The 20,082-nt window shown below is 38.0% G+C and overlaps 1 protein-coding gene across 1 annotated transcript in view; it reads right to left on the reverse strand.

Annotated features, from left to right (window-relative positions):
* Window positions 1-18,495, reverse strand: part of FMN2 (formin 2) — a 173,744-nt gene extending 155,249 nt beyond the window's left edge. The window contains exon 1 of the mRNA XM_067294571.1: window positions 16,929-18,495. Within this exon, the coding sequence (XP_067150672.1) occupies window positions 16,929-18,495 (1,567 nt within the window). The remainder of the gene's footprint in view (window positions 1-16,928) is intronic.
* Window positions 18,496-20,082: the final 1,587 nt, after the last annotated feature.

A 20,082-nucleotide genomic window follows, 5' to 3' on the forward strand; every position in this document is an offset into this window, starting at 1 on the left:
GCAGACTTCAAAGCAGGTAAAAGGGATAAACCGGATTAGAAAACTAGCCAGTATCACTCTTATTGCAAGAAATAGCTTCTCCTAGCTATAAATACTGGGGTTTAGCCATATAAGGAAGTATTAAAAAGAAAGAAAAGCACAAGACTGGCATCACAGTGCCACCAGAACACCAATAGCTAGCATTTCTGCTGGCGTTTCACTGGGCAAAGCACAGTCATATTATCATAGTATCATCTTATATCACTGAGTAAAGCTGGACAACACGGAAAAATCATCTAGTTAAACAAATGACTAGAGTTGAAGAGGATGAATAGGGAAGTCAAGGAGTCAAGGCTTTACATTAACCTATAATAACCATTCTTACATTTTTACATTTACATTAACCATGGAAGAAAAAATAAAAAAAGAGCTCTCTGCACAAAAAATAGTAGAATGCAAGAACATTACACATTTCTTCATGCTATGTTAAATATTCAGTTGTTGTCCACTACTTTTGAAACATCTAGGAAAAAAAACCCAGACTTTAAAATAATCTGGTCACTTCTAAAGAGTCTTCTCCTGGACATCCAAAAGCTGAAGAATCTCCTGACTACTGCTTTAAACTAATGAAAAGAAATAACATCTGTAAATGACAAGAAAGGGAATAAATGCTTGTTTTTCAATCTGTCCATTCATTCTCTATTTTTATAACAGCACCTTTTTAACAGTCTTGCTTAAGATCAAATACTTTATTGTTTGTTCAAAATCTTAGTTGCCATTTACTCAGTTTAATTTGTATAGTAGTTATTAACTATTATTGCTTGTTAAACTCGTTTAAGCATATTTTAGCATTCAGACAACATAAAAAAGTATATGCTTAAAAAAATAGTATCATTAGTGAACTTGATTTCTTCTATTGTATTCTTGTACCATTTATGCTGTCCGTCTGTACTGAAGTGTTCTCTTGAGTGTATTATCAGTCTTTGAATAAACTGGGGAATAAAAATTATTTAATCATAAGAAGTTAATTATTAAGAAGTTAATACTTCTTAATCTAAAAGAATCAACAATTTAATGTCATCGCTCCAGCTAACTTAAGTACTATTAAGTTGTTCTTCGCATCAAACAGATTGACTCAAGAAAATAATTAATCAGTTAATAATAACAACGCAAAGGTAATAATGTTTGGATAAAGCTGTACTCTCATACCATGTATGATCCTTACAATTGCTATGGACATCTGAAGACAGAAACTGAAATTTGAATTGAAGAAATATATTTTGTCAGTTTTGATAATGCATTTTACCAAATGCAAGCTGAAACTGGTTCAATCCTCAATACATACAGAACTGACTTCCTAATGAACAGCTGTGACAAATCTATATATCAATAATAAATGGATTATATGTTCAAAAGCACTTACCAGGCAATATATTTAATGTGATGTTATACTAAAATTTTGCATCTAACCAATTAGAGCTTACTATCAAATTGAATGGGCATCACAAGTGTCAAAAAAAAAAAATCAAAACAAAAAAAAGCAGCCAAAGATATAAAAAGGCAATATAATTTTTCCGGGGGGGGGGGGGAGGGGGGCGGAGTGGGAAAGTGGAGTGATCCTACTGAAACAAACAGTTTCAGTACTTCGGCGCATTACTAGTTTTCCTTGAAACAACATCACGGGATGCTGCAGAGCGTAATGGATGAAGTAGCTACAGCACAACAGGGCTAGACAGGCAGAAACTATTTTACAGGAAAATGGCATTTAAAAGCTGCTGCTTACCAGTAAGTAGTTCCTCCCTTGTTGAGGGCAACTACTATCTCTCCTTCACTTACTTTCAGGTAAAAGCCAAAGTCATCACCACAGCAGAAGCACCCCAGCTCCCAGGTCCTCGGCAGCCCGGGAAGCTGATGAAGTACCTCATACCATGCTGACATCTGACCCCACCTGCTCCCGCTGTTAGGTCACAGCAAACACATGTGAGATGCTTGTGAAATGGAAGAAAGAATCACATTTATTACTTTTAATTCGGGGCAAGATGAAGGTTTTTTTTTTTTTTTTGCTCAGGTATACAAAATACCCTTTTTAATACTGGACTCCACTGGTATTTAACCACACCTGTTTTGAACCAAAAATGGATTGCCTTTACCCTGTCTATCTACGTTATACATATGCTTGGAAGTAATTCAAATTAAAATGACTTTTTGTCTATATGCATGAAATTTAAAACACTGGCTTTACAATGTTAACACCTAAATCTATTCCTTAAGTAGCAAAAACAAAATCACAGCCATATTTAAGGCAAATGCTAAATTCCTATCAACTTCAATACAGCAAGATTTTCAGCTAAAATTCTTCATCTTTGATTCATAAATAAAATGCAGCTCCAGCCTTTTTCCTCAGACACATTAATCACCTCATACTCATTACTTACATAAGATAAAATCTGAATGTGTTCTCAATAGGTGAAGATGGTTGCAAACAACCTGGAATAATTAAATGACTAATGATTTCATAATTATTAAATGATTAACTGATTTGTGTTAAAGGGATTTAAGGGAAATAGTAAAGCAACTTCTCTTGATTGCCTTTGTATGCCATGAAGATAGTAAAGTACAAGGATCTCTCGGCACTCTTTTCTGAAAGGTTTAAAAAAAAAAAAATCAATTTTTTCTATTTTAAATAACTTTTCTTCCCAGAGATCTCAGGTCATGATGTTGCTGGAGGCTTTCTTACCTTACCCCAAAACACAAGGTTGGCCTGGGAAGAGGGATACTAATTTTTGGATTAGAGAAGAACTGTGGCTAAGTTTCAGTGTTCTGAGGATCTTGCTAAGACCCTTCAGCAAATAAGAAGAATATAATCTTGTAAATTACTTTTTAGGACCTTAGAGAAGACTTGTTAAAACCCAGCAAGGGACAAAAAGACTGTTTGTATTTTTGGCTTACACAGGATTACACAATTATTAACTAAAAAAAATGTACTCCGGTCTTCTGCAGGTAATTGATACTTTTGCTTCCATGGCTCAGCCTAATTCTTCTGGCTCAGCTTCCAGATTTTACCTGTTCTCTCCCTCCGTGTCCTTCTGCTTCTTCCTCTCATTCCCATTAGGATGAAGTGCTACTATTTTGTGATCACCTTGTGATTACATTAGAGGCTTTTGTCCTGTTGCTATTACCAAGACTTCAGTAACACTGTTCATCAAAACCACCTCTGGCTACAATTTTACATGCAAGTTATTCACAGGAGAATGAAAATTCATAAGTCCCAGTATAGCTTCCATCCATGCTGCCTCGATTTTTGAAAAATGTGGGCATTTGCTGTTCTAGCATGATCATTGTCAACATTTGGTCTTCTGCGACCAGATTACTCAAATATAGTGTAGAGGAGAAAGGGAAGCTTGCCCCCACAAAAGTCATTCTACAAACGTTATTTCATATAATAATATTATAAACTGTGTATTATATGACATATAATATTCATATAATATCAATGTTGTATGAAATGTAGTAATCTCACATAATCCCACACAATACTGGCCTGAAACAACCACAGATTCTTCCTTGCCATGAAGATGTGCCTGTGCACATGTTACGCTTCTACCCATGTGACAGCAACCGCTAGACTTTGGCCATCACTTCTGATGATTTAAACCACCTTGTCTGTCATGACCTTGACTATGAGTCAATTTTATGGAGAGGATGTCTATTTTAGAAGGAAAAGCATTTGATCTTTCTATTGCAACTGCTTTATATTCCAGAGCAACTTTTTTTCTCCTCAAATAGAGGCTGAAAGTAAGGATCTGCACTCTTCTGAGGCACAAATTTGCCTCATACTTGATTGCATATAGAATTATTAAATGTTGAAAACATGTTCAGTGTTATCCACACAAAAATGTAGGCAAATCCTGAGTCAGTGAGTTCACATTATAGCTTTTTTCCTGTCCAGTCTGTTTAGAAGACCCCAAGCTTTCAAAGAGCAATAAGGTGAGTAACAAAATCCTAAGAATTAGCAATACCATAAACAGGCTGTTTTGGACTTTGGATTTACTTATTTACTGAGGGGAGGGAGCGGGATAAATAGAAGAAAGAAAGAGGAGAAAGAACTACACTAGTCACAAACGTAGCAAAAAATACACATGCATGCATCCTCAAGCTACAATTACAGCATAGCTTGCAATAATGTTTGTCTAAAGGGTGTGTTGTTACAAACCCATCTTTATTTTTAAAAATGTGCCTTCTACCCACCTTAAATTGCATTTGGAAAAGATGGAGTCCAGCTGTCAGTGAGCACAAGTTGAGAGTGATGATTAAAATGACTCATATTCCAAAAGCCGCCGCCACCCTCCCTGCCCCCCCCCCCCGGGCTTGTCCCCATTGAATCTTTTTTCAAATGTCCCAATACACCACACTTTCCCCATAGATAAAGCAGCTGCATCAGCATGTCTTAACCTATGCAGACTGGAGACAGACTTTCCCTTTTAATTTCTCCCAATGCACAGAGAGAACTACTTCAGCGTAACACAAATCCTGAAAGTCCAGTCATAATTCAGGATCTCATCAAGGATTAATGGTGACTTATGTACTGCTTGCATCTTTAAAATGAAATAGTTGTCTTTTTTTATTTTTTTCCTCTCCTAGTTTACTTTTTTTTTTTTGCGCACTTCAGTGAGCTCAGAAATGCTCACACAGCACAGTTATTTCATAAGCTTTGAAGCCAAAATTACCACAGGCTTTGCTTGATCTTTGGGGCTTAGGATGGGGAAAAAAAGGGAAAGGAAGACGAGAGAGATAAAATGGTGGTGTATTTTCTTTTAGAACATGTTTTACACTACTGCACTACACTTCTGTATTCTGTCTTAGAGAATACAAAGACAATTACAGTCATCCCATGCTTTTTTGACTTACAAAAGAAAAAATCCAAGTATGAACATAGATAAAAAAGAGAGAGAAAAATAGAGAAAAAGAAAAGCTGATTTTTACCGCATTCAAGAGTTAGGAAATACTATAAGTTAGACATCTGCTGCCTCATGTATCTCTATATTCTCTCATTATCAAATTCATCATTCATTCAATCACCACATTTTTTTCTGTCCCCTTTTCTATGTATACTAACATCCAGGTCACAAGTTAGACCTAAATCATCTGGCAGGTCACCTGAACTGTGCAGCATCAAATGCTTCACAGCATGCTGGAAGAGGACAAACATATCTGGCAGACAAAAACACTGCAAAGAATTACATATACACTTACTTGTATGGGAGCTAGTAACTGTACTCTGAATACATTTCTATTGATTCAGATTTTAAAACTGGAAAGTAAGTAATACAAGTCACACCATATTACTTTCGTTACCTGAGATTCCTTCACAGTACTATTGAATACAACTACATGCTACTTCTCAAGTACTGAATGTTCAAGACTGAGTGTTCTATTACTTTAATAGTTTTTTTTCATTTCCTAATCTTTTCAGACTTCAAAATAGTTTTCAGTTAGCCTGTATCAGTCAACCTAAACACAATATAAAATTTGTGACTGCTGAAAAAGGAGAGGTTTTCAAAAGCGTACATGGAAATGAGGGAATGAAACAGAACTGGAAACTTAAGGAAATTTGCCATCTAGCCATCTCCTCTTCAAATAAGAAGCCGCCTAAGGCCTGCACAAATACATATAGTGTACTCATTTGCATTTAAAAATAAAGCAAATTAATTTAGTCTCTTGCTTTCCTGAAACCTGACCTGAAAGTATATGCCCAATATTTCAGAATTAAAAAACTCATTTATCGTACTTTTTCACTGCAGTTTCTAATCCTCTGCTGACTTAGATTAGGATATTGTTCCAAATCTCTCATCCTTCAAGTTCTTTTTTTTTTTTTTTTAAACAAGGGATTGAATTTTCATTGACAGATACTTTCCTAAAACTGTGTGACAGTTTTCACAGTCTGATTACATAAAACATGGAAAACACACCAAGCAACAGGTCTACACAAACAATGTGGTTTCATAACAAATGGAAAAATCTAATCCTCCCACTATGATAACTCTAAAATAAAGTACATCATAACTCTAATTTCTAGAAACTTAAGCCTTAAAAATGACAGAACTTGTCAAGGTCTAGCATTATGGCATCTATCCGTATAATTCTGTTATAAAGATATTTTCTTTGTTTTTATTATCAGCATAGCAGCTAATACCTGCATTAACTGCCTCTGCACATACACATGTTTCTAAGGGGAAAAACAACTAGATGGAATTTATTGATTTATACCTTCTTTTATATTATACTATTTAGAATATTACAGTAAAGATAGGGATGTGTGGCAAGGCCTGAGAAGACTCAGACAGTCCTTTCTCTTCTTGATAGTCTGACTTCAGACTTCCTGGTTCTGTTGACATGGATGGTATGAACTGAACCCACAAAATATCTTAATTTCAGGAACCAAGAGCAGAAAGTTTGTCTAAGCAAGAGAATTAGGAAAAGAAATACATTTACACTATCAGCCTCTCATGGCTTTCTGTACCTGCCCACACACAGTTCAATGTAATTTCAAGGTCAGAAATACATATTTATTAAATCCCACTGGGGAATGTATTGATTGATGGACTGATTACATTCATAGATACTCATAAAATAATTAGACTAAAACTACCAATTGTTAATTTCACTTCTCTCACTCCTTTATCTGATTATCACCGAGTCTCCCTGCCTTTATAGTGTTTTCATTCTCTTAAGATCCATGGACCCTCTCCATGAAGACTCTTGACTAACTCCAAGTTGGAAAGAAAATACATCAACCCCTGTGCAAAAGTATCAGCTCCTTGGTCTGCTTGTTACAACCTTCACTCCGACACAGTGGTGTTAAAAATTATTAATACATTATTAGTAAGAATTCTTCCCAATTTGCATAATACAAGCCTCCAAAAAGATACAGCACAGCAGTTCAAGCAAGTAAAACTGTTCTTTCCTATAGCCCCCAAATTATCATTACTTGTTTCAACAGATTGTGGGCTGTGCAAGAGAGCCTGAGTAAGCATATCATTGTGATTACAACTCACTTTACAACAAGCAGCATTTAGTCCATGATGCAGTTCCAGGAAGAGAAGCATATAATAGGAACCAAAAAGACACCCGAAATATCCCAAAAGAGGCAGGGCACACAAGCGCGTGCTCTCGTTTGGAAGTAAGGGGGGAAGCTGCAGCTGCTACACTGACAGCCTGAGGGCAAGGCTGCTGGAAGGGCTATCACGCCGCAGGAGAGGGCAGAAGAGGTAGCTCAGGCAAACCTCCACACAGTCTTCCAGTCCCTGATGGAAAAGGTCAAGTTTTTGAACATTTGAAAACAGGATTCCGCAAAAAGAGATGGAAAAGACAACAAGGAAAAACCACTGATTCAATCGAATAAAAAGCCACCCCAGACAGGCTGTTACAAGTTAACAGAGGTTTCAAAAAACCATCTCTGTTTATCCACAGTCCTGTGATAGATAGAGCTAAGTGTGTATTTTAAAATGACTTGCCCCACTTGTGCTGGCTATGAGACACAGCAACAACATCAATTTCAACATACCATCAAATGATTGTTAAAAGATGACTTATTCGTGTGCCAGCCTCGCACAAATCATGCTGGAAAAAGGTGAAGTACTATTAAGTTGCAAACTAGTTAATGCAGACCTTAGTCCTGCCTAACTTGAGCACTGAGCTCAAGTTTTTGCCTTCATGGTGGCTGAAATATATTTTGTACCTGCTTCCACCTTGAATTTTCCAATATCTGACATCCATATAGCAGAGTGTAAACAAAAAAGACAAAGTATTAATCCATGGTTTTGTCCCTACTTTCCACTACAGAGTTTTATAAATATCTTTCAGAATCTTAAGTTTTTAAGTACCAAATAATTCCCAAACTACGATGCAATAGTATACAGTACAAAATATTTTTTTTTAAAAAGACAAACAAGACATTTTATTCCACATTATATTTTATGGCTCCTTTGACCTTGATTCTCTTCAGATTTTAATGCAGTATTATTGAAGATGACAGAAGTCTATTACTAAAGCTTTTCTAATTTTAAGGCATTTTATGATAGAGTAGAATCTGTGTCTATCTATCAAATCTTTTAGGCACTATATGCATCTCTGGCAACTTTCAGATCATATTTTCCAGGTGCTTAGGTTCCTCTCAGCAAGTATTTAATTCTGTCCTTTTTTTCCCCTTTTAGTTTCTGTGGTGATTTGTGATGTGAAGGCGTTATTCTGTGCCAGGTACTCACAGCCTGCCAGCAAGCCACGATTCCTTCTGTAAAGTAAGAAGTTCCTCTGATGTCCTTTTAGGCAGCCATTGCTAATGCCTTCTTTTATCAGCCCATACTGATACACACTGTTCTTCACAACCCGGTTTTGTAGAACCTCTTTATTCCCAATTGTTCCACACTTCATTTGACAACACAGCCCATCCCTACATTAGAAGTAAATCCAAGTTTTTGCACAGGCAGCCACAGGTCACAAGACACAACTGAAGCAGTTTCATCTTGTTTCATTCTAGCAAGACTCTTAAGTGGGACATGAATGACATATTTCTTTAAAGCTATTCTTTCCTAGTTTGCTTCATCTTTCTTCCCTCCACAGGGCCTATGCACTCCAAGATCTGACCATCTCCTTCAACTTCAGTAACTGCTGATGTTTTTATATTCTTTACCATAATGTACAAAAGATCTTTTTCTTTATATTCCTAAACAAAAACTGATATGATGAAGAAAGAGGAAAAGCAGAAAATGAGAACAACATTCCATCAAAAAGAAAAACATATACCTGCATTGCTATGAAACAGTCTGCAAATATTTTTTCCTCTTTAAATATGTTCAAAGCTTCCTTCTTGAGTATATTTTAAGTTTATATATGCAGACATTACTTATTTGGAAATTTAGTCAACTTCCCTAACACACCTACACATGGGACAAAAATAGGATCTACTTCAATATCTTGACTCCAGTCAGCACAATCTTAAACATATGCAGTAAGCTTTCCAAGGGACAGCAGTAGATTTTTACCGCCTGCGTACTAATCTTCAAACACAGCGTTGCTAATAGATCCAACTGCGTTCTTTTGAGTTCAAAAGGTTATTTTCACTGAAGTTTGGAGCATTCTCTCTGTATTGCTGCATTTAAGATGCCCCTTACTACATGGTAAGTTTTCATTCCCAACTGCTCATACATATGGCTTAGCCACTGGTCTCAACAAATTAGGGAGAGAGCCAAAATATCTTTTTAATTACTCTGAGCCACAGCAACAGCCCAGGCTTAATTACACCATATCAACAGCAAGTTTCTTACTAGTGACAACCAGTTTGTAACTAAAAATGGGAGAATAAGTTTCCGGGGCCCTAAGGCCAGAATGACATTTCCTGCACTACACCTGTCTCTTCTGCAGTGAAGATGCGGCTCTGAGCTCCAGACTAATTTGGGCTGGGAACCAGACCCTCGCCCAGAGATGAGATACTGCTGATCAGTGGTATAAAGCTGAATCTTCCACTGAATTCTTCAATAAATGGGAGTCAAAATCTGCAGCTTAATACAGTGGGAGTCAAAAGCTGCAGCTTAATACAGAGATAAGTGCTGAGACCTGACCGCAGCAAGGCAGCAGCACTCCTTGCCTCCAGTGGGCAAGGACAGAGTGGCTGGCTCCTGCTGCGCTGTGAGCTCAGTCTGTACTGGGACCTGCTACCAGCGACAGGACTAGTCTGAGGTCTCATTCAAAGAGACAGAGAGAGGCCATGGAGTCTGAAACCTACTTTTGCATTTTTGCAAGGTAACGAAGTTTAGTATTATTACTATTATTAATAATAATACTAATAAAAAACAATAGTAAAAAAAACCAAAGCTATTCAGTATTAATCTATAAAGAGAGAAAGGCAGGCTGCATTTATAGTCATGTAGTATAGTTGTAAGTCACCACACTGGGGCAGGGGGAGGGTGTTACTGTCCTAATTAACTACTTTTCAAACAGATTAACATCCTGTATTGTATTTTCTAGCTCTTGCGAGTTTGTTGCAGGGCGTCCTGTCCACCATGCTGCAGCCATCATAAAACATTACCAAGGGTGCTTTACAGCATTTTTTCCTTCTCCCCCTCCAAGCCAATAACAGAAAAAAGAAAAGGGGGGGAGAAAAGGGGGGGAGAAAAGGGGGGGAGAAAAGGGGGGGAGAAAAGGGGGGGAGAAAAGGGGGGGAGAAAAGGGGGGGAGAAAAGGGGGGGAGAAAAGGGGGGGAGAAAAGGGGGGGAGAAAAGGGGGGGAGAAAAGGGGGGGAGAAAAGGGGGGGAGAAAAGGGGGGGAGAAAAGGGGGGGAGAAAAGGGGGGGAGAAAAGGCTGCTAGTATGTGGAATTTAAGTGGACTTTCAGCTGTCTTCTTACCATGGGCTGGTAAGTATTTGCATTAAGAATTATGCCATTTGATTCTGAACAAGAAAAATTAATGCTTTGCTTTTTATGAAAGTACACAGTAAAAGATAATATTTGTGCAGTTATATTCTTCTATAATTTCTTTGAATAAAAGACTTAAGTACATGCCTTCCTCACTGTAACTGGATCTTCATGTTCTTACATTGATGTAATTAAATATTTCTCTCAGCCATTTCTCAGCATACTGCATTGTCTTGACTCTTTGCATGACAAAATACTATTCAGATACACACCCTCTATTACAAAGGCCTTTTTTTGTTTGTTTTTAAATGAAAAACTTTTTTGTACATGACTGTTAGCAGATGTACTGCAGCATTGATTTCTTTTGTGCAGTGATATTTTTCCTTAACAGTGCAAGGAAGAGGAAGATATGCCAGTTATTTTTTCCCTACACACTACCATTATGCATCTTCAGGGGACAAGTTAAGTGAGATCTAAGCTAGATCTCAGCATCAAATAAACTCTAGAATCAAAGCTGCTCCCTGTAATTAGTTCCACAGTAACGTTATCTATGCTTCTGCCCAATTCAAATTCACACCAGGTTCAGAGCTCTGGCACTCCTGATAAACGTCATATAAATCCCGGGATTGAACAATCCATATCTTTACTGACAAATAAGAACACTTCAATGACATGTCTGATTTGTGACTAGGCATTCCTGCCACCATTTCACTATATAGAGCAAAACACCAAAATCATTATTTCTCAGGCATTTTTTGTGCTATCTATATATTTTCATTGTTTTATTTGTATTAGGATTTATTATTACATCTGGGATGGGGCGCTTATACTCCCATAACCACTGCTTCTTATTGGTGCAAAACTGCTAGCTGACTGAATGGGTTCTATGGGCTTTATATCCATAAATAAAATAAGTCATGTTCTGTATTTACTTGAGAATGATGCAAAGTTTTGCCTCAGAAAACATAATCCCACTGCCTATTCATGGTCAGAGAGTCTAGCTATTCCCTTCAGATGGCTCAGAATGTGGAGGAAGCTTATTCTGGATAGCAGCAATATGGAAAGAAAATGAGCAATAGTCACTTTGTACTCAATGTACCACAGCCCATCTCATTTTCCATAACTTCCTCTACATGAACTGCAAGGTAAGAATGCAGGATAGAGGAAGTAACTCACCATCAGTTACTTTTCTCTATAGTGACACAGTTCCTGAAACTACATTGCTGCCTTTTCTAAAGCGCTTAATAAAATTCAAGCAGCCTTGTATTATTGCATGTAGAGGCAGGAATGAGGTGATGCAGAGGGTCAAGTTCTCGCATCCTTCCACCATCTGCCTGCACAGCTTCTCACTGCTTCAACCCTGTGCCCCTTTGTATCAACTCACCTCATCCCCACAAAAGATAAGTTGTATGCATAAAGGTGCGATTTCAGAAATTGCTGAATTCCACCTAATCACAAAAGAATAAAGCTTTTTAGATGTACTTCAAAATAATCAAAGCTACAGACATTATCACCACCACTCCTTATGTAAACTCAGATTTTGGCAAGGGTGGTTTATAGGAACTATGCTTTGCCATATCCTGAGCTTGGTTAAACTAGAGTACAAACAAAATACCATAGCCAATTAGTAGTTCTGAGCTTTTTAATCACTGTGATTCAGATAAGAATTTGATCCTTCACATGCAGACAGCCTAAAATGTTCCCATGCTTTTCAATGTCATGTTGATTTTTCTATAGACACTGCACTACGGAGAGAACAGTGAGGCTTATTCAGGGAATAGGTTTATATTCTGAAAAAGAAGTCCAGGCACATTGAAAGAAAAAAAAAAACCATTCAGACAAAAACTATTAAACAATTTATAAATATTTATAAAAAATTAAAGCACAATCAGATCCAATAAATATATTGAAATTTAAATTCCACATAGCTATTTACACTGGAATAATCAGTTGCTGTCTTAAAAGTGACATCACTGAAGAACACTGTCTCCTTTAGTGACCAGTTCTAGCCAGATGCCACGTGCGATGGACACAATGCCGGTGATACGTCTCAAACGGATTGAAACAGAACTGCCTGGACCTCCAGCTATAACATTTTCCCTTTCCTTTACCCCTTCTCACCCCCCAAAAGATTAGCAGGCAACCAGAAAAACACCTTTCTAGGTCAGATGCGAGTCAGTCTGCTGCTCGGAGAGAAGTGGCCTGCGAGAGGCAGCCACGGAGCCCATGACCAAAGCCTGCTACTTCCCACGCAGCTCTGGATAAAGATCAAAGCATCAGTCATGAGCCCCTGTTGCAACACCACTGAGGCAGCGCTGCTCCAGGGACGTGACTGGTGTTGTTCTCACTCCTGTAGTGCAGTGCTGGCGCAGGAATATTAAAGCAGCTTATTGAACTCAGCAGTTTTTCTGTAACTTAGTGCAGCCCATTTTCAAACACATCCCACTGTAGTTGCAGCAGATGAGTTTTTGCATCCCTCCCGCCCCAGGTGTGGGTTTACTAGGCAAAAAGAAGGGCATCTTTGCCCTCAGATGCTTATTAGCAGCCGTCAGTGTTTTGGGCGACCCGATGCCACACAAGGAAGGGCTGCTACTGGGCAGCGCCCTCAGTTAGCTGGGGCTGTGCTGCCCCATCCTGTCAGGAAAGACACGGTGGTATTATGCTAACAAACACCGTCAATGAAGGAGCAAACTGTAAGTAGTCCTAAGACCGAGTAGCATGATAAAACATTTCCTCACCGTGCCAAAAGATACAAATACATATCACGTGCATCATCACACAAATCAAAAAAAAAAACAACCAAACAAAAAAAACGCTTGCAGATGTGTCTAAAAACAACTACTATATTTCCCAGAAGCAAACTTTGACCCTGTTTTTTCCAGTTTTCATATACTTTATACTAAGACCTTCCTACGAGGCTGCAGACAAAGCACTGGAGCTGCAAGTGGGTGCCGATGACATTAGTTACACTGTAAGAGCAATATAAAGTGGTCTTTGTGAGAAGCAGGCCTGCATCCCACAGAAACCAGGAAGAGGCCCTGAGGACACACGCACCGGACTGACTTTAGGTTTTGTTTTAGAGTAGCTTGGATTTTTTGTTTTGTTTGCTTGTTTGTTTCCTGCTTAAAGTTAGAGCAGGACAAGAATAAGTCTCTGAAGAGAAATTTAAAGACAACTGACCTTTTTGAAATAGATTCACATTGCAAATGTACTACAGTCAGCCAACGGAGCTTAGAAAGGGCATGGGTTTGTTTTGACAGAGTTTAATTACAGTCTGGGATGGCTGGTGGAACTTGCATTTTCAGCATATATAATAGAAACCCTCACTAACTCCTTTGCTATCACCTTGACTCAAATTAGCTCACCTTGACTCCTTTTTATTAACTCAACCTACTAGCTCTATGTCAGTTATGTTAATGTTCGGGAACACCAATTCCATTTTTCCACCAAGATACCCTCTAGAGTTAGTCAAAGTCATTCATCGACACAAACCGCAGAGGAAGCGCCAGCCCTCTCCATTCAGGTTCAGTTCCTGCCCTCCTGGGACCACAGCATGAAAGCCCTGGCCCTGCTCTGCATCAGGTTGACATCTAGAACTTATAATTACTGTCACTGCAATTTCAAACACAGCTGTCCTTGTCGCACAAGAAATGGATCTTCTGTCTTAATTACAAAATGCCCATAAAATTGTCCACACCACATCCTTAGCCAATGCATCATATTCTAAGTATCATACTTTGCTTATTTCTCATAAAAATCAAAATACAAATATGCAAAATGGGCAAAATTGGAAGAGCCTTTTTGGCAGACTGAATTGTTTTTTCTTTCTCCCCCAAGAACTCAGATAGTACTACTTTTAAGTGATCCTCTGATATATATTTAAAAATATGTATTTCTTCAATCACTTCTATCAACATTTATGGAAAAAAACTACAAATACAGTCAATACAATACCAGCTATTAGTTACCATCTACATGTTACATTAAAACAGCCTTAGAAGAGTACATATAGATCAACATCAAAACCAAATGGCACACTGCCAAACTACAGCATAAAGCAAAAGTAGGCCAGTCATCTGCTTAGAACCTGCTGTCATTAAAATCAGTGACTAAAGTGTTGTGGAATATTTTATTTGATTCTAGTTAGAAATGCAGAATAACACTGCAGTCACTGCACAGCAAGATAGGATTTAATGCTCCAGGCAAGAAGCTGCCTTTTTTTTTTTTTTTTTTTTTTTTTAAGATAGAAATGAGCCACTATAAATAACATGCTTTTAAAAAACCTGATAGTAATACCCAAATTGATGCATGTGGTGCATGATTAACATACACAATTTTTCAATAACAATAGTTACATTTCAAGGAAATTATTTCTGTAATTGTTGCTATGTAGACTGGTTTAAATAGAAAGGCTTTCCTGCTAGTGATGCAATGAGAGACAGTTTGTAGGGATACTAATGTTGATTTTATTTCCCTTTTTCATTTATTAATATTTATGCATTCTTAATAATTTTCAGCTTGTAACTACATTTTAAAAAAGCAGGAGAAAGATCAAAAAGAGAAAACGATAAAGCATTATGTCATTTCCAGTTCCCTCATTTCAAGCTGTTCTGCATGAACTGAAAGGTATAATTGTCCTCTGCCTGTAAAGACAGCTGGCATATACATGCAAATGAGGGTCACAGGAATTTCCATAAGAGACAGAACTACTGTTGCTCTGGGCACTGCTCCCTTCACAATAACAGTCTGAATTGTTGGTGAGAAAACATGATAAAACAAATAAGTATTTATAATAAAAACTCAGGAGGAAACATGAAGAAGTCTGTTCCTGGCAAACTGGACTTCAAAAAGTATTTCGCCACATTAAATTTATTTTCAGATAGAAAATAAAGTCTAATTACTGACAATGCATTATGTTTTAGTATTTCACTTTGTTTTTAAGATGATGTCAAGCATCCATAGCTAAAGGTTATGTATTATATGTTACAAATCTGAAAGTAGTGATAACCACAAATTGCAAAACTTAGGAGTAGGAATGTTTGGAATTGTATCTAAGATAACAGGTGGAAGGGATTTAAAATACAAAAAAGATTCAGTTTGCTTCAGAGGGGGGCTGGCCAAAACTATTTAAGATAAAACTTGAACTCTAAAGAATGCAATTAGGGATTTTTATTCAAGACTAATATAGTCACAAGAATGAAAGTAATCTTGTGATTTTAATTCAAAAAAATAATTTTAATGCATTTCCTGACTATTTCAAACTCCTGGGGTTTGCTGTTGTACAAAAAAATCCCACTATTTTTAATAGTTCACTCATCAATAATATTGCGATGACAAGCAGAATATACAAAGAGAAAGCAACTATGAATGCAAATGGTTATCGGTTATATAATTTTTAAATCTACAGTATAGAACAAGACGGTCATTTTATGAAAAACAGCTGTTGGTGGCTCAACTTTTTCATATAATTTTTAAATCATGTTATTGTTCCCTGCATAAAACATACTATTTTATTCTTTATAAAAGTGCAAAAAAATTCTCACTGCATTTTTGTAAATAGGACTGAAACATATGTTTCTGTACACTCTTAGTTCTACAATTTAAATGAAAAATTAATGGAATATGTTGCCAAGTTTTCTGTATGTAGGTACCTTCTAAAGTGACACAGGCCTTCTCCCTCTGCAAACTTTAGCTTGTTATAGAACCTTCAAGCACGGGGAAGAGAGAGGGAAAGAAAACCCAAAGTGCAAAAAAGTATAACCTTCTATTCACATCATATTTTACCTTTAAACTCTGTATTTCTATGCCTTTGTGATAGGATGCAAGCTGCCTAACAGATGAGGTAAAAGAACTCTTCCCTCAATGAGTCATGTTATGCAGCCAGAACTGCAGTCAGTCAAACTACCAAATTTTACTACATGCACTTTCCCCTCTCTTCTCCATTTTATGCTGCCTTTTGAAGTCCTTTTTTTCCTCCTCCTTCCTTGTCCTTGTGAAGGGGAAAGCAGTTATTTTCTGCAGTGCTGCCCATCTGTGCTTGCATGCCCGTTTCCTTTTTGTACCGAGTGAATCCTCCCCACTGCCCCAGTCTAATGCCAGGTGCAGCTCTCAAATATTTACACTGCATCTGAACAGTGCCCAGCACAAGAAAACCCCAAACAGGATCACAGTTACTTCATCTCTGAAGGATCTGTTTATGCAGAGAGCTAGTTTGCTTCCAATGGAGCAGCTCTGAACATTTTTCATCAAGAGTAAGGTAAAGCATTCAGCCTTGTTCTACAAGATTTAGACAAAAGAAAAAAAAGCTTCAAAGAGTTATGCACTTGCTTTACTAGCACTGTTGCCAGGCTGACACCAAATACAGAGAGGCTATTCTCATTAATAAAAGGAGAATGTGTCTGTTAGATTAGGCCTTTGATTTTAAAACTGTCAGCATAAGTATAAAAATCAGTACATGCAATAACAAAGGACTGAATTAAAGTATTTTAAATATATTTTCAGAGAGTCTCTAGAAAAAAACCTTAATACATGTTACTCACCTGAAAAGACATTGGGAAATGTCTCCGTAGAAGCCTGCACCCCTGAGGACTTCCTTGAATGAGTCAAAGGCACTCTTTCCGTTTGAAATTTCTCTCTGAACCCCTTGTGCTCCAAGTAGCCTGCAGAGCCCACCTTCTGTGTTATCTCGCATTTATGATCAGATACCTCATCGGTCCAGTCTGCTGAACGACTAAATAAACCAGCCAAACTAGCAGACCTCTGCTTCTTGACTGAGACTTTTTCTTTTTTGTGGACGGACTCCTGCCTCCTTGTAAAAAGTGGACTCTGGGATGGGGAGGGAGAAGGTGAATGGTTGGGAGAACTCAGTTGCCTAGTTGTGGTTTTGATGTAACAAGGATTAATTAGATAGGGCTTAAAGCATTGGGAGCCAAGCACCGGACTGCCTGTTGTCCCCTCAGAGGACAAAATGCCATTTTTCATTTCAGTAGATAAACCATTAGGCAGGTTGTCCTGACTGGCTGATAGAGTGTGTTCATCTTCCCGAGTCTCAGCAGCATGATTGTGGCCTGCATCTGAAATACCATCCTCTGTTACTGAACCTTGGAAATCAACAGCCTGCACATCACTAAATTTAGTCTCAGAACCTGCTACTGAGGCTGAAAAACATAGCGCAGAGCTGTCTATCTGAGACCCGTTTTCTACTGCAGTTCCATTTAAATCATCTTTCAGTTCACTAGCTACAGCATCCACTCCAGCAGTGAGCTGTTCCTGTTCCTCGGTCAATAGCTTGTGTTCTTGTATTTTAAATAAGCCATTACGAGGAGAGCCTGTTCCATTTACTGCCTCTTTCAGTTCACTTTCATTTGCACAGGAAACTGGAATGTTTTCCGCAATTTCAGATATTGCTGAAAAAGCCTCCTCAGTGTCTGGGCTGCTCGCTTTGTCAGTGGTAGCTCCTGAAAGAAACCGCTCAAAATCTAAGGGGGCTGCTTGAGAATTAGCCGTGTGTCGGCCCATTGTTTTGGTGACAAGGTCCTCAGTTCCATTGCTAATTGCCTGCTGCTGCTGCTGCTGCAGTCTAATAGCTTGCTGGATATCAGAAAGCAAATCCTCTTGTTCTGTGGCTGAATGGAAACTGTATATATCTGTATCGGAGCCAGAGCTGGTCCTTTGTCCATCCTGTGTCTCTGCAGCAACCGGGACAGTTTCATTTCTGATTTCAAAATGTTCAACATCTGTGTCCGAGAGACCCCCTTCATCCGCAGAGATGCTTATATCTGGAGTTTTGGTAACAATTGAATGAGTACTGTCCAGCTCCCCCGTCGGCAAGGCCTGGCTTTCCAAAACATCCTCCCTCGAACTACTATTCCCATCTTTAGCCCTGGACAGATTTTTTCTGATCCTTAAATTTGAAAACACTGAGGCCCTTGAGTCCGACTTACCCTTCTTTTTACCAGATTCACTTCCTTTTGCATGCTTCCCCAGTCCCCTTCTGCTTCCTGCTACCTTCTTTGTGCCATCTGTATCCTTGGGCCCAGAGACATCCTCTCCTCCTTCATGCACATCACCTGTATTTTTCTTTAGCTTCCCATCTTGATTCCCCATGATTTTTCGCAGTGCAACACCTTTGGAAATCAAGCCATGCTCCCGGATTTCTTCCCCTTGGCCTGCCGGTGAGCTCCCCTCTAGTGATCCAGGTTTGTTTTCAAGCGGCGGTGATGCAAGTGAAGCAAATGCTTGCTGTGCCTCTCTCCTATCTGCTAGAGCTGCCTTTTTGCATAATGTGCTGCTTGCACTGGGCTCCGCTGGGACATGCTCAGTACAGCACTGAGAGCTGCAGACAGCTCCTTCCAATGGCTGCTCCTCACAGAGCTGCCTGCTTACTGGGCTTCTGCTGCACTCCTGTTTCTTTAGGAAAGATTCTGTGAAAAGTATTTCCTTTATAAAAGTTACTTCTTTTTCCACGGTTTTAATTGCCTGCATTGCAAGCTCAGTTTGTTACCAAATCATTTATAATTTCAGGACTTCAATGTTTGAGTTCCTGGGAGGGAGGGGGGAAAAAAAAAATGTTAAAGAAAGGTACCATAATTACGCTGCAGTTGTTCAAATGCATAAACTAGTAAGTTTGGAAAGAAAAATATTATGCTGCTTTAATAGTTTACAAGGTGCTTAAGGACACGTTACTTTGACAGCTTACACTGCACCTCAGGTGTTTTATGTGTTTACTTTCTAAAGGCCACCAAGACATGATGCATAATTTTAAAAGGCAAATCACTCTGAAAGTAGATAGAAGAGGGATAACAAACAAAGACCTTTTTCCACAGTTTTAAAGAGTCATACTTAAAATTCAATACATTATGGTAATTACACTATAAAAAAAACCTCCTGCAATTTGTATTCTGAGAAGGTACATATACTATTATTCCCAGGAGATTCAACTCATCAATATTAAAACACATCAGCATTGTTTTCTCTGATAAAGAACATCTGGCATAAAACAAGACAAAACAAACAAAAAATAGCACTATTCAAATGCAGCTAAAGAATAGGATACAAGTAAAGTATTCCTCTGTCTCACTCTAAATATTTAATAATTGATTTAAACTCTGCTGCTTGCTAACTATTTTGGAACCTTGTAGAACAACTTTAATCAGTTACTTCTTTTCCTCCATTTTTGATTTAGACGTATAGACACCCATATTTCATAAAATACTTTTCCTGAACTTCCAAAGAGGTATTCCCTTCTCCCTTTAAAATTTAGATTTAAAACAATTGGAATAACTGGAACAAAGGGGCATAAGAATACTGATGTGCCAAACTGGATCAGTTCAGTGGTCCCATACCTTGTTTCTGACCCCAGTCAAAATATAATTATGTCAATTTCTGTTTATAAATTATCATCTCTAAACTGTTTAGTCTATTTGCTTCAGTTCCTGTGAAGGTATTTACATGAGCTCCTTTATTAGTAGTTTCCCTTTTATCAAAGATCACTTAGAATAACACGTTATTCCAGGAAACACATCTTATTGGTTTACCTAATTATTAATTTTGGTATCTTTTTCTTCCTATCAGCAGTTTCACTTTCTTTCCCTCTGCCTTAATACACATTAAATAGGAGAGAGGGGAGGAAAAAAAAAAACAACCTCATTCAAACTTTAAAAAGTATCCAGGGACCCCCCCCACATGCACTGT

This window comes from Apteryx mantelli, chromosome 3, assembly GCF_036417845.1.
Source record: "Apteryx mantelli isolate bAptMan1 chromosome 3, bAptMan1.hap1, whole genome shotgun sequence".
NCBI classification, from domain to species: Eukaryota; Metazoa; Chordata; class Aves; order Apterygiformes; family Apterygidae; genus Apteryx; species Apteryx mantelli.